We start from the raw sequence: 22285 nt of genomic DNA on the forward strand, positions 1-22285 counted from the left end.
GAATGTAAAGATTACAGAATATGGTAGCTGTGTGTGTAAATGATTCTAACTGGGACGGCTGACAGAACTCCCATTCTGGTCAGTGGCAGCAGAGGGTCCTGTGTCCAAAGGCAGACCACACATTCATTTCTGTCAGACAATCTGAGCATGTCTTGAGAGGTATTTGCAGCTGGAAGTCTTGTTGGCTAAAACAAATAGCAAGAGTTCACTTCTTTGCAGGGGTAGGAGGAAGCTTTTGAGTTAGGGGAAGTTTGTTAGCTGTGCTTTAGTCCTGAACACCACCTGATCTTATTTTCTTACTGACAGTGCTGTATCTGAAAGGCAGTTTTGATGAAGTAGGGCTCCTGAAAGACTTAGAATGCAAAGTTTGAAACAGTGTCTGAGAGCAAATAACTTTTTATTATAAAGCACAGCAACACAGAAGGCAAACTACAGCTCAGGGTTGTTCACCCTGCACAAATTCTGGAAATGCAAGCTTATTAAATGATCAGAAGGGCAACTGTTTATGACAACCACATTGTTATATTCAGCTGTCTTCTGTCTTCACAGTGCTCAGCTGGTATCTGTATAGAGAAGAGTTGATGTAATTATTTTAAGGATCAATAGGATATAATAAGGATCAATCTTTGTGGATAAATCTCATTTAAAACATGAATCTTGCAACTCTAAAGTGGGACATTGCCACTTTGATTCACAAAATCATACAGGGAAGGTCCAATCTGTAATTCTTGAGCAATTTGGAAGTTGTTGCAAGATCCATCTGAGTAGTACTTGCTGTAGATTTATTGCAAATGTGCTGATTTCCATATTAAATTCACTGCAATACTTTTACTGGAATACCCCCTTCCATTGCAGGGGAATAACTTCATTGTTAACCCGTTAACTGCCCCTCACAGAAAGCTGTAACCTTCAATGGATAACGAAGTCGGGGAGGACATTATCAGTCCTGGTGACCAGATTCATACAGCCAACTGAGAACCAAAACCCAGCATAAACTCTACTGCTGTCTACCTCAACCTCATTTCCATCATGTACGTGCACTGTGGTGTGCCCAGGTACAGCTACCTTAAATGAACAAACAGCCCAGCACTGACAGAACTGACTTCACAAATGTGTCTGTGGGTGCTCATATCTGTCCCTAAGTGGTTTATTTTCCACCAAGAGTGTCTCACCTTGTGAAATGCACTCACTATTGATATTTAGGCAGAGGATGAAGAGCATAGAGCATTATAAGAGAGTGAGTAGAATAGGTGGTCCCATCCAATTGATTTCTGTTTTGGTTTAATTTATTCCAAAAACGTTTATCCAGGAGCATATTTTATGTGAGGGGCTTACGTGTCAAAGTTGGATTTAGGCTATCAAAGTGGGAATAACTCCAATTTTTAAAATATTTTGTTGCCCTCCCTTATTTTGTCACACATGAAGCTAAAGAATCACAGAACATTAAATCTGAAAGTGACCTTGAGATAACTCAATCTGTCTTCCTGTTCTAAGGTGAGTTGCTTCCTTTTCTCCAAGCCCTCTCTTTCGTGGTTGTTGAAATCTGACTTTCCAAACTGGACCCAGAACTGGGGTCCTGAGGTCCCCAGTTCTGAGGTCTTAGCTACCCTGAGTTGAATGAAGGAATTGGTTCACGTCTTGAGAGAAAAAATATAGCATATTTATTAATAACATATATAACCCTTTTTTTCAACTTAGGTTATACCTGAGCAGATACTGACCATCAAAAATGTCTATAAGTGGAGTTTCTGGAACGGTGGGGATGTTCAGTGTTGTCTCGCTGATGATGTTGAGGAGCGATTTGACTTCTGATTCTAGGTGCTCTACTGTTTTTATTACCTTCTAATGGAAACAAGAGAGACAAATGGAGAAAGAAGGTAGTCAAAGGATCAAGTGGAGGGAATTGCACCAGCTGTGTTTGCGGAGATGCAAACCTCATGTCCTGTAAGGCCAACACCTAATTTAGTCTGTGTTGCGCATTGCAGGTTTAAACATTTCTTGTGTTCTGCTGGCCTCTAGTGGCACCGAGTATTAGCACTTGGTTTTGCAAGGGTTCTATTAACAGCACCCTGTGTAAAGCAGAGTTTGACTTCTTGAAGCTTTGCATTAGTTTGTTTTTAATTCTTTCTCATTTCTGAGATAAATGTGATTTATTATATGCAATAAAAGAATCTGCATGGACGATGAGAGGAGCTGATGGGGTGGAAAGAAAAGGGCTGGAACTGGAGCAGAAGAGAGGTAATGCTGCCATTTGAGAACCACATCATGGAGTCTGTGAACTACCCAGCTGAGAACAGCAGGTATCTTGTGAGTACTGAAAAAAAATCAAACTTTTCAGTTTTCCTAGAATCCCAGTCATAGAATTCATTTAACGCTTAAGTGTCAGCAGGGGTGAGCAGAAACTCCTCTGTCAGTCTTGGAGTTACCTGCAGGACTCACATATACCCATAAGCCAATGTGAAAATTTACAAATACTGATTCTGAGATTTTTAGGTTAAAGGCACAGTTATAAACTTTCTAGAAAAGGCTGATATAAAATAAATTGTTAATCATTGTTTTGGAATTCATCAAGATGATATATTTCTGGTGATAATGGCTTTATGGATAGTTATAAACTATGACGTCTGAAAAAAGTAGTCCAACCTTGACTAGAATAAAATCAACAAGGGACACTGTGTAGAAACATCTTTTTTTGGTCAAAAGGATAGGGCAGAGGTCTGGTAAGGTTCAGGAGTGAGCATAATCCCTCTTACCTCTTCAATAATATCTAAGCGTTCGTGGAGCATATGTTCATTACACCAGCTTTCTCCTTCCAAACTTCCAGGTACCATACTGACAGGATCTGCGGCAGCTGGAAATACAGACACAGTTAAGTAGCACAGGGTTAATAGCAATCCTTGCCTTTCTGATTTCTGAAATTGTATTTTGCATGCTACACAGCATTGTTTGTGAACCAAATGTAGGAATTGAACTTCTTTTCCAATAACTACAGCTGTGCCCCTGTGCTGAATGTCTCCTTGCCTGCACACGTCATGTTGATTGGAAAAGGTGTTTTCTCTTGCCGCAGGTGTTTGTTTTGTTTATGTGTGTGTTTCACATAATCTGTTTATTCCTACCTGTGTAGGGTAAGTTTACAGGCTGTCACTCTGTCTCCCTTAAGTGTAAAACCTAACTGTTGAGAAGATCTGCCTGACACACTGGTTCCTTGTAGATTTTCTTCAGAAGCAGCTGGTGCAGTAAAGCTTTGAAGGGTAGCTAAGCTTGTTCACTATCTAAATGGATGCTGATGATGGCTGATGATTTTTTTGTGCCAGAAAGTTGTTCCTGACAGTCTGACTTAGCAATGGGAAGGGAAACAAAATATGCACATTTGCTGACTCGTGTATGGTCACATGTCTCTGTCAGTTATCTGTGTTTACCTCTCAGTACTCATGAGCTCTTGCTCTTTGAACTTTTCATTCTGCTGGCTGTGCTCCATGAAAGGTCAATGGCTGCTTGTGTCCATGCTTTAGTGGAGCCTATTTTATTTTTATAATTTCTGTGCAGCATTCAGTAACATTTACATTTTCACATGTGTGCAGAGGGCTGTAGTGGAATATTTTAAACTGTGCTAAAGTGATAACGTATCTTCCTGCACGTGAAGTTAGGTTTTGCTCTTGTTTGATGATTGAAGCAGCTATGATAATGAGGAAGCAACAGCAACTCATTGTTTGGTTGTAACACTGTCATTCTGTCTTAAGTACTGCTGTGCCAGAGCAGTGATTTGGAACTGCTGCAGTGCTTCATCTTAAGCCTGTGCCAAGATTTTTGGAGTGTGTAGGCATCAGGTGATGGCAAATGTGTCAGTAAGGATCATTGCAGTTTGGGAGGAATGAGATATGTACTCTGAGTTGGAATGGCATCCTTGGAATTGGAGGGTGGAGGATGGAGAGGATGAGGGGTTATAATGTGACCTGACTTACTGGGCATTATTTAGAAATTTGTTTGGCAGAGATTTGGTTGGGGTTTTTTTTAGTGCAGCCACCAGAAGATGGTGCTGTTAGGACAGAATCCCAAAGACTGACTACTTACAGGACAGTGCTGAAATACAGCCGGTATTTCATCACTAGCTGCTTTGCAGTTGCCTTTTATCCTCTCTACTGCTAGTGGTGGTGGTTTATAAGTGTTGACCACTGTTAGTGGTCAAGTGAACCATGCTATTTCTCAAAAAATTTGCTTCTTTACATGTTTTATTTCCATTAAGACTGGAACAGTATGTGGAGATGCTGAAATTGTGCTGGCTGATTGTCTAGGCAGGTGTTTGTAGGTGGGGAGTTAGACACGACGGGTGACTGACGCTTGTTCAAAGCACAAGTATACATACCGTGACAGGTTTGTAAAGCCAATGTAAGGTTGTTGTATCTTACTGTGAGCTTAGCAAAGCACTTCACAGCTTTGTGTGCGTCTAGAGAACAAGGTAAAGGAGCTGTTGTGAGACACAGGACTCAGTAGCTCTTGGTTCCTTGGGGTGGTGGGTTCCTCTCCTGACACGGCAGGAGACAGCTTTCCACTGCTCAAAGCACACTGCTGCATTATCAGTTCTAATGGGCGTACTGAAGGAGGATAAAGTGTCTCATCCTAGTTTGGCAGGCTGTAAGATATCACTCAGAACCATAGAATTAGTGCAGTGCCTAAAAATTTGATGAACAGGCCAAGCATAAGTTAATATTAGCATTAGCCTAAGCTGATGTTAGCAAGGCTAAGGGCTACTGTGAGCAAAAGCCTGTCTAGTTATCGTCCTCACAGTATGGAGCTGGGAGCTGTGCAAGGGCTGAGCTAGGAGAAACCCTCTCAGGACTTGCATGTCCATGTGTTGTTAGTGACTTTCACACCGGAACAGAGCTGCTCAGGCTCCTGTAACTGCCCCTTCAGCACCATGCCAGAACAGGCTCTTTCAGCTGCTGCTTGCTGGGCAGCCAGTGCTTTGTCAGTGTAGATTTCTTCTTTTTTCTGAGTCCTGGCTTGAGGCTTTGGCTGCCCAAAACACTCATTGTTATTCTGTTGTCTGGCTTTAGCTCTTAAGCCACAGCTTTATCTGTGGGATGGGCTGTTCACAGACACATCCGGTCCTTTGTAAATATGGCACATATCTGGGTCACTATGGTCAGGCAATTCAGCCAAAGCAGTAATTTCCATGTGCTCAAAGAGAGCACATGGAATGTTGCTTATGAGTGCTGCCCTTCTTTATTGCAACTGGTGAAAGAAAGGGACACAATCTGCCTTTAGCACTGACCTTACTCCAGCAGCATCTCTACTTCATGTAGCAATAAGGGTCACAGTGTAAAGAGTGGAAGACTGCAAACTATGCAAGCAAAAGACTAATGACCTTTTAGGATACTTCCAGGTACTTGCCTTCTGAAGTTACTGAAGAAACATTTTTTAAAATGTAAATTGAAATTTTTACTTGTCTGTGTTTCACAGCACATGCATAAATACAGACAACGTTGGTAGTAAGTTTTGAAGCTAACCACTTTTAAAAGTGCAGTGTTTGTATGCCATATAAGTTACATATTTAAAATGTGTCCGTGTTTGCAACTGACATCTTAGGCAAGTGTGTGGGAGGCATATTTCAATGTCTTAAATCTCTCATTTGACACTTAATAGATTATTTCATGTAGACACTTGTAACATTTCAGTATGGCAGAGAGAACATTACCTTTCAGTTAATGTCTCATCTGCAAATTTCCACCTGATGTTTCTTGCAAGTGAGCTGTTTAGTTAAATTCTTTAAATCCATTCTATTTGATATATAGGGTGGCTACTTTCCATCAAGAACCAGAACTCTCCTGTTCAAGATAAGAAAGTGAGTCATGCCTTTTTTCTTCTGATTAAGCCTCCGTGCTGCACTGATGGTGCCCGTAAATCTGGGTAGTTCTAACCACTGTGGGCTGTGATGCAGTCAGACACCAGCACGGAAATGGAGCATCTCTGAACTGGTTTGTTAATAAGGATCTGTTTGGTAGAAGAACATGCTTAAAGTTTGAAAAAAGCAGCATGATGGGAGAGTAAGATCTATGTATCATGGTCAGCCTGACTGTACAAAACTTGATCTTATAGAAAGCGAGAGAAACAGCAATGAAGGAGACTCAAAACAGCCTTACCTAACCAGGTTATGAGCAGAGGCCTTAGATTAAGAATGCCCCTCAGACAAGCTCTTCTGCCTCCTGTACATTTGATATATTCTCCCAGCCTGCAAGATGTTGCTTCACTGTGCTCCCTGACAAAGTTCCCTTCTAGGACTGTCAGGGTTCTTTATATCCATGTGCTGTTAAATGGTTCATTTTCATCATCCAAGTAGTTGCTAATGGTAAGCATCAGAATAAACCTGAGCAAGTGCCTCTCTGCTGTCATTTTCTGTGGTTACTAGCACTGCCAAAACTGAAGTATGTGACCACACATATCTGGTAAGTCTTCTAAAGTATCCTTCCTAATGACACATTGCTGGTCCAAACGAAGTTACAGGCTTGATCTAGAAATTGCTGGGTTGGGTTCTTTGGTCTGCATTACAGAGGAGGTCAAGGTGAGTGACCACAATGTCCCCATTGGTCTTAAAACCTGTAAAATTCTTTTGCTTCGTTCTGTGATCAGTGTGGTTTTGAAAGTTGACTGCAAGTTCTTTGTGCTCAGTAGGGTGGGAGGGGTAAAACAAAGCAGGCCAGAAGCCAAGTCAAAGACATGGGAGATTGAAACAGGAACCAGATGGCAAATGAGGAAGCCTGAAAACATGTGCTAGAGCAAGGGGAATAAAGGAGAACACGTCTAACTCTCCAAGAAAACATGCTGTGCTATGTGTTTTTGTTTACACTGCCTTAGGTTTAGTAGTATCATTTTATTCCTGGAGCATATAGTATAAGGTGGCCAAGTAGCCTTTGATGAGAAAAGGAATGGCAGTAGTAATGATTTATGTTCTAACAGGAGAAAGGTCATGAACTGGAGGATCAAGTTCAAATGATGAATCCACAAACCAATACGGGAGGAATGCAACAGATTTTTAATGGATTTGCTGATCCTTGCTTAAATTATTTTTTCTCTAAATAGAAGTGCTGGATTCCACTTTGAAATTTGCATTTAACTTTGAAATGCTAGCTCAAGAAATCACATCGTTTTCAAAAGTGATTGATGAAGATAACTTGCAGCTGAATTCAGGAAAGATTCAATTGCTTTGAACCTGAACTGATACTAATAACAATCAGTACTAGTGCTTTCTCATCACAGACTATGTTAAGCTAAAACTGTTAGTCATATTTAATTTTGGGGGCTGTTTTTCAAGGTATCAGAGTTGGTTTCCAGCAATGTCAGCTCTTAATTACATTGGCACCCTTGGATATGGAACTACTGAATTAACTTCCTGTGTTACTACCAGTTTCATTATCACCAGTATGCCCCAATTCATTTTGAGATGTGATATATAACTCAAGTCATATCAAATTTTATTGTTAGGACATAAAAAATAATTGATTTGGATAGCAAGTGTTGAATTAAAAATGCTTTTTAGGGCAAATTCCCTTCAAGTTCGTAGCCACTCAGAAGCATGTCTTTAACTGGACATAGAACATCTTTCTGCCTATAATCCATAAAACACTAGTGCTAAGCTGTGATTTAGACACCTCTGAATCACTTTTTTGAGTTTAGTCTCTATTTTTTTAAAAATAAGGGAATTCTTATCTTTGGTGATTGCAATAAAGACTGCAGGAATTGCAGTAAATATATAAAATTCTTTAGCAACTTACACACTGCCATATGCTTCATACGGGAGGAAACTGCATGGGTTTACTTATAGATACATGTAAATATATACCTATACATGTAAATATTTAAATGTACACACACCTTTACTAGGCTCTAGCTTTTATGCCAGAATGACAAGGCTAATTTCATACAGGGTAAATATGAGCTATCCAAAGCAGGAGATGGAAAGCAGGCATTGTGTATTAGACAGGAAACAGTATAGGAAGATCTGAAATTCAGGAGTTGTGGGAAGATTGTTTTTTCTTGGTTTGTTTTTGGTTTTTTGTTTGGTTGGTTATTTTGGCTTTTGTTTTTTGTTTTGGGGTTGGTTTGTTTGTTTGGGTTTTTTAATTTCAAGAAGGTACATAGAAAGTTTTTAATCCCTGAATAGCATTTAATCTGTAATCTATGCATTCACTGAATACTTTAACTGCTGCCTGAATGTCGAGTCTTGGAAAGGTTTCAAACATGATAAAAAATCCAAGGGATTTCTCTGGAATCCAAGAGTTATGATTCTCTGATAAGGGAAACATCCTGAAGTTAGTTTTTTCCATCAAATTAGTTATTTTTAATATTAATTTTAGAAGCTAGATCAGCATATCAGAAAGTTAAATTCCAGAATTGCAGACCTGGTTCAGACTCTCTTCATCAAGGTGTAGAATATGCTACTATGAATATTACTTCAGATGCTACATCAGTTAAGATTGTACTTGTTTTATTTCTTTTTTACCTGAAAGAGAAGGAGCAAAGGGGGAATCCCCTGGGTTGTAGAATGTATTAATGAAGGTGGGTGAGGCACCAGCCCACGAGTTCTCACATCTCTACCTGGTCTGTCTCATCCACCTGTGTGTGGGACCTTGTGTCACGGTGTGTTCTGCTCTGACCATGCATCACTTGTGCTTGTGAAATGTACAAAACCGGAAATGAGGCCTCACAGAAATTGTTCCTGACTAGATAGTATGTATTTCTGTGTAAAACTACTTCATTTACAGGGAGATTTTGCTATTCTTTTCCTATTTGACCCATGTAATTCTCATTTCATAAGGGGATCCATCTCTCACTTACCCAGCAGTGGAGACTGAGAGGGAATGCACAAGGCCAGGGAGAGTTCGTGCTTCCAGTGGGTGATTTTTTTTTTAAGGCACAGAAAAATCTGAGCCCCTGCCATGGCTATGTGCCAGAAGCAAAACTGCTTCTTGAAAAGCTACTTTCCTTTTTCTGCTCTTTCACCATATTTGTGATTGTAAGAAGCACTTAAGTTTTATGTATTTTCATTCAAAGGAAGAAGGATAGCAATTAAGTGTTCCTGTGAGGGAACTGTTGACTTGGAGCGTGTCTTTAGCATGCTGGTCTTCTGAACAAGCAGCCAGAGAATATCCTCTTGCACTTGCTGCTCCAGTGGAAAACAACTACAGGGAACTGGACTGATAAGAGAGCTACATAATTAGCAGGTATGTTACTCTAATTCATGCTGTATCTTACAATGATGCTTTGGGCTGCAGAAAAGTTTGCCTTTATTATGTATTTACTTCTGTGTGAATATATCTTTGTTATGGAAACTAAGGCTAAATATTAGGAGCATTATAGTTAGAAGTTCTATAGGACATACTCATGTGTAGAGAAGGGGAAGCTGTTTGGGAAGAAGAGGAGCTGTGTCTTAGTGTACATAAAGAATCCAAATTGTGCAGAATTAGTGAGCTTAAGGCTGGCTCAAAAATGGAGGATGTGAGATACATACATAAATAATGGATGCTACCATCAATTTGAGGATAACCACTGGTATCAGGGGATAAAGAGTTTCTCAATTTTCTGAGGATATGGCTTTTGGTCTGTGTTTAGTAATAGAAACTATGGTCACAGGGAGTGGGTGAGGTGAGTCTGTGACTTATTAGTCAGCTCTTTGACTGTGTAGTTTTCATATGCCTAAGTCATGGTAGTAAAAAGAAATAAGTACAATGAAAGAATATCATTTTAGGTTTTTTTTTTTGTAATATCTAAACAAATCTAAGAACATGCTTGAAGATATATTTTCTCTTGGCAGACAGTTCATGTATTCAGCAACAACTAAGGAAGTAGACTAGTGAGAGAAGGGGAAATACACACACACACATACACACACATACATATGTATATACATACATACATTCAGGCCCAGGACTTACACCTGCTTCAACCAGAGCATTTCAGCTGTGTTTATGGAAAGAGCCACACCCTGCAAATGAACAACAGGAGTCCTATATTTCTAACCTCCTATTTTGGGGGAGAGTTTGGTCTTAACTTTTGCTTTACACGTTTAAAATCCACAGAACTAGACATAAGCAAACATAGGGCTTTACAGATGTATAAAATCTCTTTATAAAAGGCTGACTTCTGCACTGAATCCTGATCTCCAGATGCCTCATAATCTTAACACTGATTTCTGGGTACACTTTGTTGTCATAAGCTTTACTTCCCCTTCCTTGTTGGAGCTCAGAGGTGGGTTCTGCAAAGACTGTAATCCTTGCATTGGAGATAATAATGCTAAGAGGTTTCTGTAAGGACAGAAAATACCTATAACATAGAGTATAGGTTAAACCTTTATTAATTTGTTAGTAGAGAAATATGAGTCCAAGTCTGGTCTGAAATAGGGTACCTATCATAAATTTTTACTGTGACTTTTATTCTACAATGCAGTGGTTTAATCTCCTAGAGGAAAAACGCTCCTCTGTGATAATGCAAATGGTCAATTTGGGGCAGAATCTGGCTGTTCTCAAAGGATTCTTTTTTTCCAGTTTCCAGATAATGCTCTAGCTTATAGATCTTCCCAGCTTTGATATTGCATGGGAATATCAGAGGATTCAAAAGATTTTGAGAATTCATGAAACGTTAGGTGAATGAAGAAAAACATTGATACACTTGGTTTACTTTAACCTGTAGTGCAAACCGAATGGAAGTTGTGCTGTTTCAAAGTGAATCACGGCGCAGTGTGGAGCAGCAGGGCCTCCCCTGGAATCTCCCTGCAGGACGCTGGGTGTTTGGTGAGCTCTGCCATGGCCCGGGTGGCGGGGGCAGCCTCCTTGCCAGGCACTTGTTTATCCAGGAGCTCCGGGTCACCTCTCTGCCACGCATAAACACGGAGCAAAAGCATTGCTCTTGGCCTGCCACACCCCTCAGAACCAGATTTGCCTGGATGTTTTTGTAAGAAGATAAACACGTTTAAATGGGGCAGGTACCGTGCTCCAGGATACATTGTGTGCTGCATTTGAGCAGCGCCCCACAATTGCCCCAGCACCGGCAGCAAAGCGCTATAAACTGTGGCAGGAGCACGTGGTTGCATCCAGAAGGGTCCCCATGCCAGCCTCTCCTCCTGCGTGATTTGGAGGCTGAGCTCTTTGAATAGGAGATTGTTTATATTGATGGTTGAATTAAAAGGTAAATTCTAGTTTGGCTGAATAATTTACAAGAGGAGTTAGGATGGGGGGATCTGCAAGGGAATCAAACCTTACGTTTCCCAACTCAAGAGTAGCAGATGAAAAGTGGGGATGGCTTTTTTAAGCCTTCAGTCAGACAGGGTGCTCTCCTGGCCATGACAGACACAAAATTTCTCATTTTGCATGATGTACACCATAAACGTGATTTGCTGACTGAGCATGATACTGGGTGCTAGTTATAACTGCAGTTATTATGGAAGTGCTCTTCTAATTAACTGGATTTTATCTGAGTTTGTGAATGATTTGAGGTTAAAACCATACTTTTTAGGGGAAATAGACAAAGCCTTATTTTATTTTCTTTAATTCTGCATTTATTTTGGTGAAGCTTGCAAAACTCACAAGAGGATAGTGAATTCTTGTGGAGTGAACACAAGTCAGAATGCTCTTGCTCTTGCATTGATATTTCAGTTCATCACTGAGATAAACATCACAAAGCCAGTTAAGTAGGAGGGAGTCAGGGCAAGGAAGAGTGTCTAGAGCTTGGGGGCAGAAGGGACTAACAGTTTTTCAGGAAATGTTTTGAATGTAATAGGATCTTGCTACCCTGCCATGAAATACACCTATTGTGCTGTCAAGAAAGTAGGACCGGAGGGAAAATAAAGCTGAGCCTCGGCTAGCAGGAAAGATGTAATACAAACAGGCTGGGAAGCCAGGTTTGTGGTTACACAGGGACTGTAAACCCTTGAACCAGCCAAACTGAATAGCTTTCAGTCACACTACAATGTGATTATAGGTTATTCAGCCCTAATCTCTTGTTAATGAAAGTAGAATTCAGATGCAGGCTTATCAGATGTTCTCTGTTTATACTTTGCTCTTGAAAGGCTTTTGGAGAAGTCATTATGTACCTCAAAATCTCAAGAATAAGCAATCCAAAGAAGAAGAAATAAAATTGTGATGCTGTTACCAGGAAATTTAAAAAGAAGGCTTTGAATAAAGGAGAATCTTTCTCTAATCACCTTTAACTTCAATCTCATTTCCAAGTGTATTAATGTGATATTAATATGGCTGCCAGAACAGTAATTATGGAAATTCAGAGCACTGTCTGTAGCACTTCAATGTGGTTCTAAATTTCTGAAGGCAGAGTGATACTATCTCCTGTAAGTAAAAAATCTCGACTAAAGCAATATGCCTACAGGACAGGATTTAATGTCACAAAAATGGAGTTTTACCTCTTAAAATCAACATGACCACAGAATTTTGACACATACCTGTGGCACCTTCACATACGATCCCTAGAGAAATTAAGCAGTTATTTGCCTCCCCCTCCCACCCCATGCAAAGGCTTTGACCATACTAAGATGAAGCTTGCTTTGCAAGTTCAGAGTCACTTACCTAAAGGATCTTGCTCCTGCAGGACTAGAAGAAATGCCAGTGCCCAGAGGAGAAGCATGGTTACAGCTGCCCGGGCTGTGCCGTGGCTGTGCTGCAGAGTCCCGCAGCCTCCCTCCCTCCCTGCCCGGCTTCCTATCGGCTCCTCGTCCAGCCCTTCGTGCTGAGGTTTAGCCAGAGTTAGGCGGAAATATGCCCAGCCTGAGCCAAGATTCTTAAGCTGTTCTCTTCTGCTTCCCTCCTTTTAAAAAACACTCCTCCAGCTCCATGCACAGTCCAGCTATCCAGGCAAGCTGGAAGTGGCCCAGGCTCCCCAAAGTTATGTTTTTTTACGATTGTATTTATTAACATGATTAATAGTTTACATGATTATTGGATTACAATGGAATGCGATGAAAAGCTTTGCATCCTGTAAATACAGCAAGTGGGGCAAAGAAAGGAAGGGAGAAAGGAGGGAGAAGGGATGTTGGATGTTTCTTTCCCTGTAGAATTTCATCTGGGGCAGGCAAAGCAGGAGCATTGGAAAACATGGTATCTTTAGATCTTGTGAGCTTACAGGGCTTTTACCATTATATGCTCTTTTGAAGGGTGCAGAAACGTCTTCCTTGGCCAGTGCAATGTGTGGCAGTCCTGTGGGAGGTGACATCTGTCTCTGGTTTTATCTCTGGACAATATCATAGGATCTTCTGAGGAGCCACCTGAGCTCTTCTCAGTTTGGCAGGGTTTTAAAATTGATTTGGCCTGGTAACACCACATGCAGAAATAGCACTATTCGTGGTAGCCTGACAACATGTGTGATTTTTAGGAGGATCTTGGTTGAACATTGTTTGTTCTGCAGATTCCTAAGTGTTGACTGATAAGCATCAGCCTTTGACCCCTCTAGGGTGGTGTTAAAATACTGGTATTGTTCCTCATATTCATTTGAGTTATCTTTTTTCAAGCTATTGCAAGAAAAAATGAGAGGCCAGTAAGGCATCCTAGTTAATCCTAAAAAAAATCCTAATTGTTCAGGATAGACAGTATTTTAACCACTGAAAATAGACTCTTAGAACTAGAATGGATTTCCTTGGTCTTTAACAGTCAAAAAAATCAAGTTAGTTGAGTATCTGAAAATGATCCTGTAGAGATGCTATCTTAGAGTTTAAAACATAATCATTTTCAGTGGCTTCTGTAACAAGTTAAGTTGTAAGCTCAGTTGCAAGGCAAAATAACCTCAGTGACAAAGATTCTGTGCCTGGAATTAAGCTGATAACTTTGATGAGGCATAGAGCCCTCAGGGTTGGTTTGAATAAGTTAACATTTTTATGAAATAAAAAAATTAAATTAGCTATGAACATTGGAATGGCAGTGTTTTTCTGGGTGTTTTGGCTTGAATCACTATGTTCTATACTGAAATTCTTATGAATTCTTGTTTTGAGAATAAATTTGATAATGCCTGCTGAAAATTTACATAAATCCTAATTTTCTTATTACCAGGTCCTGAGAGGGGAACTGCAAAAGGTAACAGTGAGTGTACCCTCAGTTTTATCCTGTGTTTCAATATGAGATGCTGATGTGGCAGGCTGTGATTTTGAAGTGAAACATTATATGTGTGTTGTCTGTGCTTTGAAGAGAGGGGACTGGGGAGCTGAAGAAGAATATTTATGAATAGTTGGCTGCTGTTTTCTGAAGGTGTTTGTCCCTTGCCTCTGTCCTTTTTTAAGCAGAATCACCCAATGCATTCTCTCTATTGCAAAGAGAGCCTGTTCAAGGAACATTTCTGCAAGCTCTCTCTGACATCCTCTATGCCACACACTAAAAAGCAATGAACATTCATTGAGACAGTTTTCCCTTCAAAACACTGTAAAAAAATATGGCAATTTCCATTCCAGACCACCTTTGCTGACGCCACTCACCCCCTTGACAGCAAATTTCCTTGAGGTTCCTCCTCAATTGCTCTCGGGCTCCTGGAACAGCTCAGTTCCTCTAAGGCACTTGCTGCATATTTTTGCATACTGTGTTATGTTTGACTATAGTGAGGTGCTGGTCTGATAGTCATGGAGAACTAAACAAAATAGTGTGGGTTTTCTCTAGTATTATCCTCCAGGGGTTGTTTCTGTAATCAGAGAGTAGTTTTTTCCACTGCAGGGGAATGTAGCCAGAAGGAATATTTCTGCCAAGTGAGATTCTGCTTTTCAGTAGGACTACCTGTCCTGAAGATTTTTGGTCATCTTGGTTTATTGCCTCAGATTGCTTTTGTAATTTATAAATACTCAGAAGGAAGCTGCAGGGTAAGACAACTGGCAACTAAAGTACCAAAAATCTGGGGTTGTGACAATACCCATTACATTGTGAAGCAATTTTTCAGGAGACAGAAAATGTGAGAGCAGAAGAAAGAATATGATGCAAACATATTTATGTTCTGAGAAGTTAGTCAGTAAATGATTACCATCAGAGAAAGCATTCTTTAGCACATTCATCTTGGAAATGGCCATATAGAGAACACAATGAGATCATATGAATGTAGGTTTGCACAAAATCCAGCTGTTGAGATGTTCCCAAGATACTGGCAGCCAAAAAAAGCATACCAGTGAACAGGGATGTGAATTTATGCCAGCAGGCAGATTGGTGAAAGGGAGAGCAAACATAAGGATTAAGTCTATTTTGGGAGGTGCTTTTTTGTTTGTTTTTGGTACAGTCTTTCTGTATCTCTTTCTTGGACTAGTTACATGCTTGGCAAAAGCAATAAATAACTGCACAGTGATCCCACAGGGTGCATAGGGAGAAGGAATGGACTAAATAAAGTGTATATGTTGCCAGAAGACATAAGTACCATGTGAAAAAATCCCATTTTTATTGGGCATGAAATCCTGCAGCAGGGGATGACAAAGGTTATAGCTAAGCAAACTCTTGGGAAAAACAGGACTTCATGTGAAACACAGAGAAAATTAAGTGGAGATTACTTCAGGAGACAAAAATATAGTAGGAAACCAAACCTTGTAGGGAGAGGAAAGTGCCTTACCCTGAAGAGCAGGAAATGAAAGAGTGTAATCACCTCCCTGGATTTAACACTGCTGGATGATGAAATCAGTGCAAGGTCTGTGTAGCCTGCCTACTCCCCTGAGAGAAGATTCCTCTCCATTAGAGACTGTGGAGGTACCTCAGGCTCTCATCAAAGGCTTAACTTCCGTCAGCTGCTCATGACCAGTTCTTGCTACTTGGAGGCTGTTGAGATATAAATTGAGACTTGTTACATGATCCATTTGGAAGAGGTCACTTTCACTCTCCTAATTCATTTGGTTTCTCCCTGCTGGCTTGGAACAGTTGTTGAACAGATGCAGAAGCAGAATTTTATTACCTGGAGAGGCCGATTTGTGCAGAGCAGGTATGCAGCTTTTGGGCTGCTTCTCAGGGAAGCAGAAGTCTGCTCATCAACAGTGCTTCTGTTTGGTGAAGAGAGGAAGGGCCCCTTGCAGCGGTGATTTCACTAGAATGAAGTAGACACTGCCATTTAAAGCTTTGGATAGTAGTGATTCCTAGCACACAAGCCTGGCAGTCTCCATGGAGAGACTGTTCATGGGGCACGCCTCTGTTGGAGTTACAGGTCTTGTGGCTGCAGCCTTGAATGAGTGATGTTCTGTGTTACCTTCATGTTCTGTGCCAGTGCAAGCCCCTCTCTGGTCTGTTGGTTATTATTGAGATAATAACACTATTTATTATCTCAATTTGCAGGGGACATCAAAAAGTGACAAGTTCTCCTGCTGTTGTCGTAGAGGCACAATCTCTGATGCAGTTAAGAACCCGTATCACATGGTTCACAGTGTGAAGCACTGTGAAGATCAGCTCTGTCTCTGCCCTCCCTGGAGAAGTTAACAAGTGTGTGTCATGGAACAGACAACTCTGATCCAGCCTTCTTCAAAACAATACATTTTGGGCTACGCCTGAAGCCAGCAGTGAGTCAGCTGCAGGAATTGACTCTCTGGTGTCATCTTGGTGCCAGCACACTAGGCTGGATTCTGTTTGCCAGCATTAGGTAAGCATCCCATGGCTTCAGGCTGTTTTCAGTCTGTGGCTTCAGCTTCCTGAGCAATGATCCACAAGGAAACTGAATCAGAAAGCTGAAGGAAAAGGTGGGTCATGTGGAATATGAGTGAATTATGTTGTTTGCTTTGTGTTTGTTATGCCCTTTCATTTGACAGATTTCAGGCATTTTATGAAGCCTGGCCATTCCTCAGGAACCCTATGAAATATGATACGCAGTGTCCCCACCCATTTAAGTGAAAAGAAACCTTTGTCCTTAGAAAGTTGGATTAACTATATTCCCTGCAAAATTAGTGATTCAGGAATAGTCTCTTGACTCCCAGTCTTATATTGCACACATGCTGATCTGATATTTGCTCTATTTTCTGTTGCAGAAGGTAGTGGCCCTTTGCTGTTGTAACTTTATGTGCACCTATTTGCGTCACGTAAAAACGCGAAATAGATCTGTGAGTCTGTGGTGGATAATATTCAGGGAAAATAATATGGGGGAAGTACTTGATTATTCCCAAATTAGAATTACGCAGCTAGTGTCTTTAGCAGATCATATTGCAAACCACACCAATTAAATGAGATAATTGCTTGCAACTGAAGCCGCAATTTCATTCCATGAAGGACCTGCCAATATCTGAGAAGCTATTCATGCGTTGAGTAGCACCTTGCTGAACATGAGTCATGACAAACAGCAGTATAGCAAAGGTCTGTTACTTAAAGCTATGTACCTTTCTCTATTAGGGAAGGCATCAGCCATGTACGTGAAGCTTTTGAATATAGATAATGTTTGCCATGTGAGTGGAGATACCTAACCAAACAGAGAAACAGCTGGAAATAAATCCCGTTTTTGTTTGCTACTCAGCCTGGTCTCCTTTCCTCCTAATTACCACAAGGTCATGGAGACTTGCAAGGGGAGGAATGACTTGCCAGAGAGAGAAGCCAAGCTAATCACTCCACTGCCATTTCTCTGAAAATTTACAGTATGTGTATAATTTTAAAGCCAATGCAGTAAAAATCCCTGGTTAAAATTCCTTTTAAAATACGTGTGACTGAATATGCAATACTGTAGCAGTATGATAGTAGTTCCTTTGTTATTAGAGATCCCTTACGTCTTTAGCTGCAATTTTTCTTCAAACATGCTTCCAGCACATATTTCCAGGCAGAGAGCGAACAAGAATGTGTATGAACTTTTTTTCATCCTGCTGCCTGTGTAGTTAATCACATGATGGATCCTGTCCAGCAAGATTCCCCAACAGTACAGCTAGTTATTACTGTATGGTACTGACTTCCCACTTCTTTAATTCCAGCCGAAAAGCTGCAATAAAAGACAACTTAAATACTTTCATAATGCCACTGCTAAATAGAATTTGTGGTAGTTGCCATAGGGAAGTAGTATAACCATAAGAAGGACAAGAAGGGCCCATGAAAAAATTTCTATTAAAAGCTGATCCAAGACATGAAAAACCTTGTGAGCATATGAACAAATGAACAGATTAGCACACTCCACAAACTCTAGAGGCGGGACATTAACTCCAATTGTTGGAAAACAGATGTGAACTTGACTATTGTCCTCCACCCCTTTTCTAGAATTTTTTTCTAATGAGTTCGTTAAAGTGCAATTGGTTCCATATGTATTTAGGAGGGAGCCTGATGGTGGCTACACTTGCTATTAGTTTGTTGTATCTGCATGCATAGTTTAGTTATTGTTAGGATGAAAGAAGTAGGACCAAGAATTATCACCTGAAGCAGCATCCATGTAGGAAATTGGGATAGCATGGATGCTTTTTCCAATGTCAGATTTTAGGGCAGCCTTCCTTGCCTTAAGAGACCAGTTGGCTCAAAGTAAGCTAAAAGAGCTGTTACAGTATTCTGTCCAGATGCAGTAAAATGCTTTAGATTATCTGTCCCAAAGGTTCTTTAATTCAGTTCCAGTTTGTTCCCACCACTGGAATTCGTTTTAAGAATAACAGAAATAATATGTTTTAATGCAGATATTAATCTATGTCATTCTGTAAATTTTATTTCTGTAAGTGCTCCCTGTTTTTATCTTTTTGAATACTACTTTTTGCCATCAACACAATAATGAAGGGATGACTTTCACAGTGGTGACTATCTAATGTCTTTTCTCATTAACACTGAGAAAAGACAAAATACAAGATTAGAGGATTAAAAAGTCGAAGGGAAATGGAGGGTTCATTGCATGTGTTCGAGGAATAAGAAGCATCAAAGGTGAGGACAGGAGCCAATTGAATCATCGGGATGCTATAAATAATTCTGAAGTAATCTCTTTATCATTAAAAAAGTGAATTAGGAGAAGCCGATGGGGCAAAAGCCTATCGTTGGAATTTAGAAGAAATCAGAGCAGTCCCGGGTGCACGAAGTGTTCTGCTGGGGCCACTGGGAGGGGTTTGCCTGCCCCGCGCTGATGGCACGGCTGGAAGGGGAGCGCGGGAGCGGGCGGAGGCCGGGCAAGGTGCGGGGAGCAGCCGGGCAGAAGGGGCCGGGGGGAGGCTGGCAAACCCCTGTGCAAGGCCCCTGGCAGCTGGGGAGCTGCCTCTCCGGCGGCACTGCGGTCACCTATTTCTGCCCACCAGTTCCCCCGCGGCCGCTCCGTCTGCTGCCCCGCCTTTGGCTCCGGCGGCGCCCTCGGCTCCTCCTGCCGCCGCAGCGCTGGGCACAGCCCGGGGAGCTGATCCCGGCGCGGCGTGACCTGCCGAGGTCAGCGCTCTAATTAGACACAGCGGGACGGGCGCCAGGGGGATTTGGATCAATGAGCGCTCGCACTAAGGAGCGGCCCCGGCTGTTACGTACCTGACCTTGAGCGGGGTGGGCTGCGGGAGGCGGAGCTCAGTCCGTGCCCCGCTCAGGTGTGCGGCCAGCGCCGTCTGCCTCCGCGGGAACCGCCAGCTGCTCTCTGCTGCTGGGCCACACATCTCCGAAGGCATTCGAAGCCTCTGAAAGCGGCGTGTAGTAGTTATGTATAGGCTAATCAGAATCCCTTTGAGAGTTAAGTCTGTTTAAAACCCTCCAAATTAACTGTGTCTCAGCTCACCTTCACTTGCCATTTGAATGTGTGATGATCTCCGCTAGTGAGAAGAAATTATTGCAGTAGCACTTTGAAATTATGTGGTGCCACCGTGATGGTTTAATGCGTATGGAAAAGCAGAAGTGAGGCTGCTGATCGCAGTTGCTGTTCTCTGCACAGACAACCAAATGTGGATTTTCAGCAATTCCCTGTGTGGGCTTCAGCCAGTGCACTTCCACTCTGTGTGAACACAACTGCATGAGCAGGGCTTTAGACCCAGATGGACAAAACCCCTGGAGCCAGTGACAATGTAAGGGATCTCACGTTATTCGAAGATGTGGCTTAAAATAGGCTACTGAGTACTTTCTTGCATCTGCAATGCTAATCTGCTGCCTCTGAATGTATTAGAAATGTTATCCTACCACTTGAAAGTGAGATAAGCAAGATGTTACACACAGTTAAATATCCCAAATGGCAGCACAAGATATTTTGCTGGTTCTTATCAGTTATTTAGTCTCAGTAGAAGAGAATGTACATTTTTTTTGTAACAGCAAGACACAAGCTTTGTGCTGCCAGTTTTTCCTCATCTGATACTATTGGTTCAACATCCAAGTATTAGTCCTCTTATAGATATAGATACCATTTTGAGGAGATAATTTTTGGACTCTAATGTAAACTTCTGTCTCTTTGCCTTGAGAAATATCTCATCCTTCCCGCAAAATGTTTACATAAAACAGATACAGTCTGTCCCATAACTTTAGATAAAGCACATCCAGGCTTCCCTGTTGCCTTTTGCTCTTTTTGCCTCAAAGAAATGTGTTCTTTGAATTGATGCCTGCCCTTTCTTTCAGGCTCTGTGAAATACACCTTGAGGAAGCTACTTCTGTTTCCACTGATTTCAATCTACCTTGTCAGCCTTTTCTGAGATCCCTAAAGATAGCAAATGGGAACCTGATATTTTACTGCCGTAGGTCAATGTATTTATCAGCTGCTCTCTGATAAATATAAACAAATACATATGTAAATATTGGGGGCTGAAACTCCAGTCTGCTCTACGAATATTAATTTATGATGAATCTGAGATAGGAGTTAAATTAGTATCTTTAATTAGAAGGAGATAGAAAGCTTTTTGGTGCCTATTCTTTTTTTTCTTCTTTTTTTTTTTTTTTTTCCCTTTTTTGTCTTTCTTTTTTTTTAGGTGGAAGTTTTTTATGAGTTGTCTGAATTTCTTTATCCATACTGATTCAGTGGTTTACCACCACATTTGCATCAATATGTTACATAATCCTCAATTATCATTTTGGTTTTCTGAGTTGCTCTTCTCTGAGAAACTTTTATTGTTTTTCTTGGCATAACTGCAGACTGTCTCCACCCTCTTTCCTTCTGCAAGTGATCAAATTCTGTAAAGAATTCTCTGCTTTGGATAGACTATCACTTCCCACCCATGCTGTTCTCACTGAGGTTGGAAATGTTATTAATTTTATTTAGTGTGGGGAAAAGCTTGGCTAGCTCTTCAAAACAATCTTTCAAGTCCTGTAATTCAATAAAGTCCTTATTTACAATGTCCATAGCTATTTTTCTCAGTACTGTCCAAACTGAGTTCTCTCTGGTTTCAAGAAAATGAAGCATTGTTTTCCATTCTGACAGCAAAATGGTTCTATTTTATTTTTTAGTTCAGGAAAAGTGCCGCATAACCTTGTTTAAAAGGTTTTCTAGAAAAAGAAGCAGCTGTTGCTCTCCACATTATGCTATTTTTAATGGCTTTTGCACCAGGGACTGAGGGAGGAAGGCTGGCAGTTATATATGACCTGGTGATACTGTTATTCTGAGACTTGGATTTTCCAATTCTTTCCAGTCCCAATCATTGCTTTTTTTTACACACCAGCGCACAAACACTGAATTTCAGTTCTGTCCCTTGATTAAATGTGTGGTTTATTTCTTTCTTTGGACTAAAAATTATCTAAGTAAAAGATATTTGATGATGATGTGGGTAAAAGCACTTCCCAATAAGTGCCATTTCAGATGTACCCAGTGCCTCTGACTGAGTCTGGTGTTACTGATGTCTCAGCCTAAAGCTGGGCTGATAGGAACGATGATTTCCTCGCACAAACACACAAAATGTGAGTGGTGGCAGCATGGAAGTTGTAAATGAAACCTTTGGAAAGATATACAGCACTGAGGCATTGGCTTCCTTCTTCCCTTAGGACCAACCAAAGAACAGCTGGGAAGGAAGTAAGAAACTCTAGATTTGAAAAGAAATGTCATCTGGGGTGACCTGTAACTTAGTGTTGACCTTGACACTTTCATGGCAATTGTGTTAGATATCACTTCACTGTACTAGCAATATAATTATATCCTATTTATCTCTTCCTTACACCCATGTAAAAGAAAAAAATCAAAGCTGAAAGCTAGTTTTTCCTTCTTGTGGTAATTGTGGTGGTTTTTTAAGCACTGTGAATGAGTTTGGAGGCTTTGAAAGAATGTTTGACATGGGCTGAAATCTGCAGCAGAAATTCTCCATTATCCTTTTTCTATAGCTGGCTGCTTGTTTGAGAGTGTTTTACAGGGATAGCAATTCAGTGCTTCATGTACTTCTGTCATGCAACAGCTTGGTGAATTTTTTTCCAGCTTCTTGACCAAATGGTCCCAGATGTCCTTTTACTGTGCAATGCAGTCTACAAGT

At 40.9% G+C, this 22285-nt stretch overlaps 2 protein-coding genes across 2 annotated transcripts in view; both read right to left on the bottom strand.

Annotated features, from left to right (window-relative positions):
• Positions 1 to 22285, bottom strand: part of TMEM254 (transmembrane protein 254) — a 76603-nt gene that overhangs the window by 9351 nt on the left and 44967 nt on the right. The window lies entirely within an intron of this gene.
• PLAC9 (placenta associated 9) lies at positions 381 to 12702 on the bottom strand. The gene is made up of 4 exons (XM_066324145.1): positions 12570 to 12702; positions 2754 to 2851; positions 1722 to 1842; positions 381 to 563 (listed from the first exon to the last, which is right to left on the bottom strand). Exons 1-4 carry the CDS (start codon positions 12625 to 12627, stop codon positions 553 to 555), a joined length of 288 nt encoding a protein of 95 aa, XP_066180242.1. The 5' UTR covers positions 12628 to 12702; the 3' UTR covers positions 381 to 552.

The sequence above is a fragment of the Sylvia atricapilla genome, chromosome 8 (assembly GCF_009819655.1).
Source record: "Sylvia atricapilla isolate bSylAtr1 chromosome 8, bSylAtr1.pri, whole genome shotgun sequence".
Lineage (NCBI taxonomy): Eukaryota > Metazoa > Chordata > Aves > Passeriformes > Sylviidae > Sylvia > Sylvia atricapilla.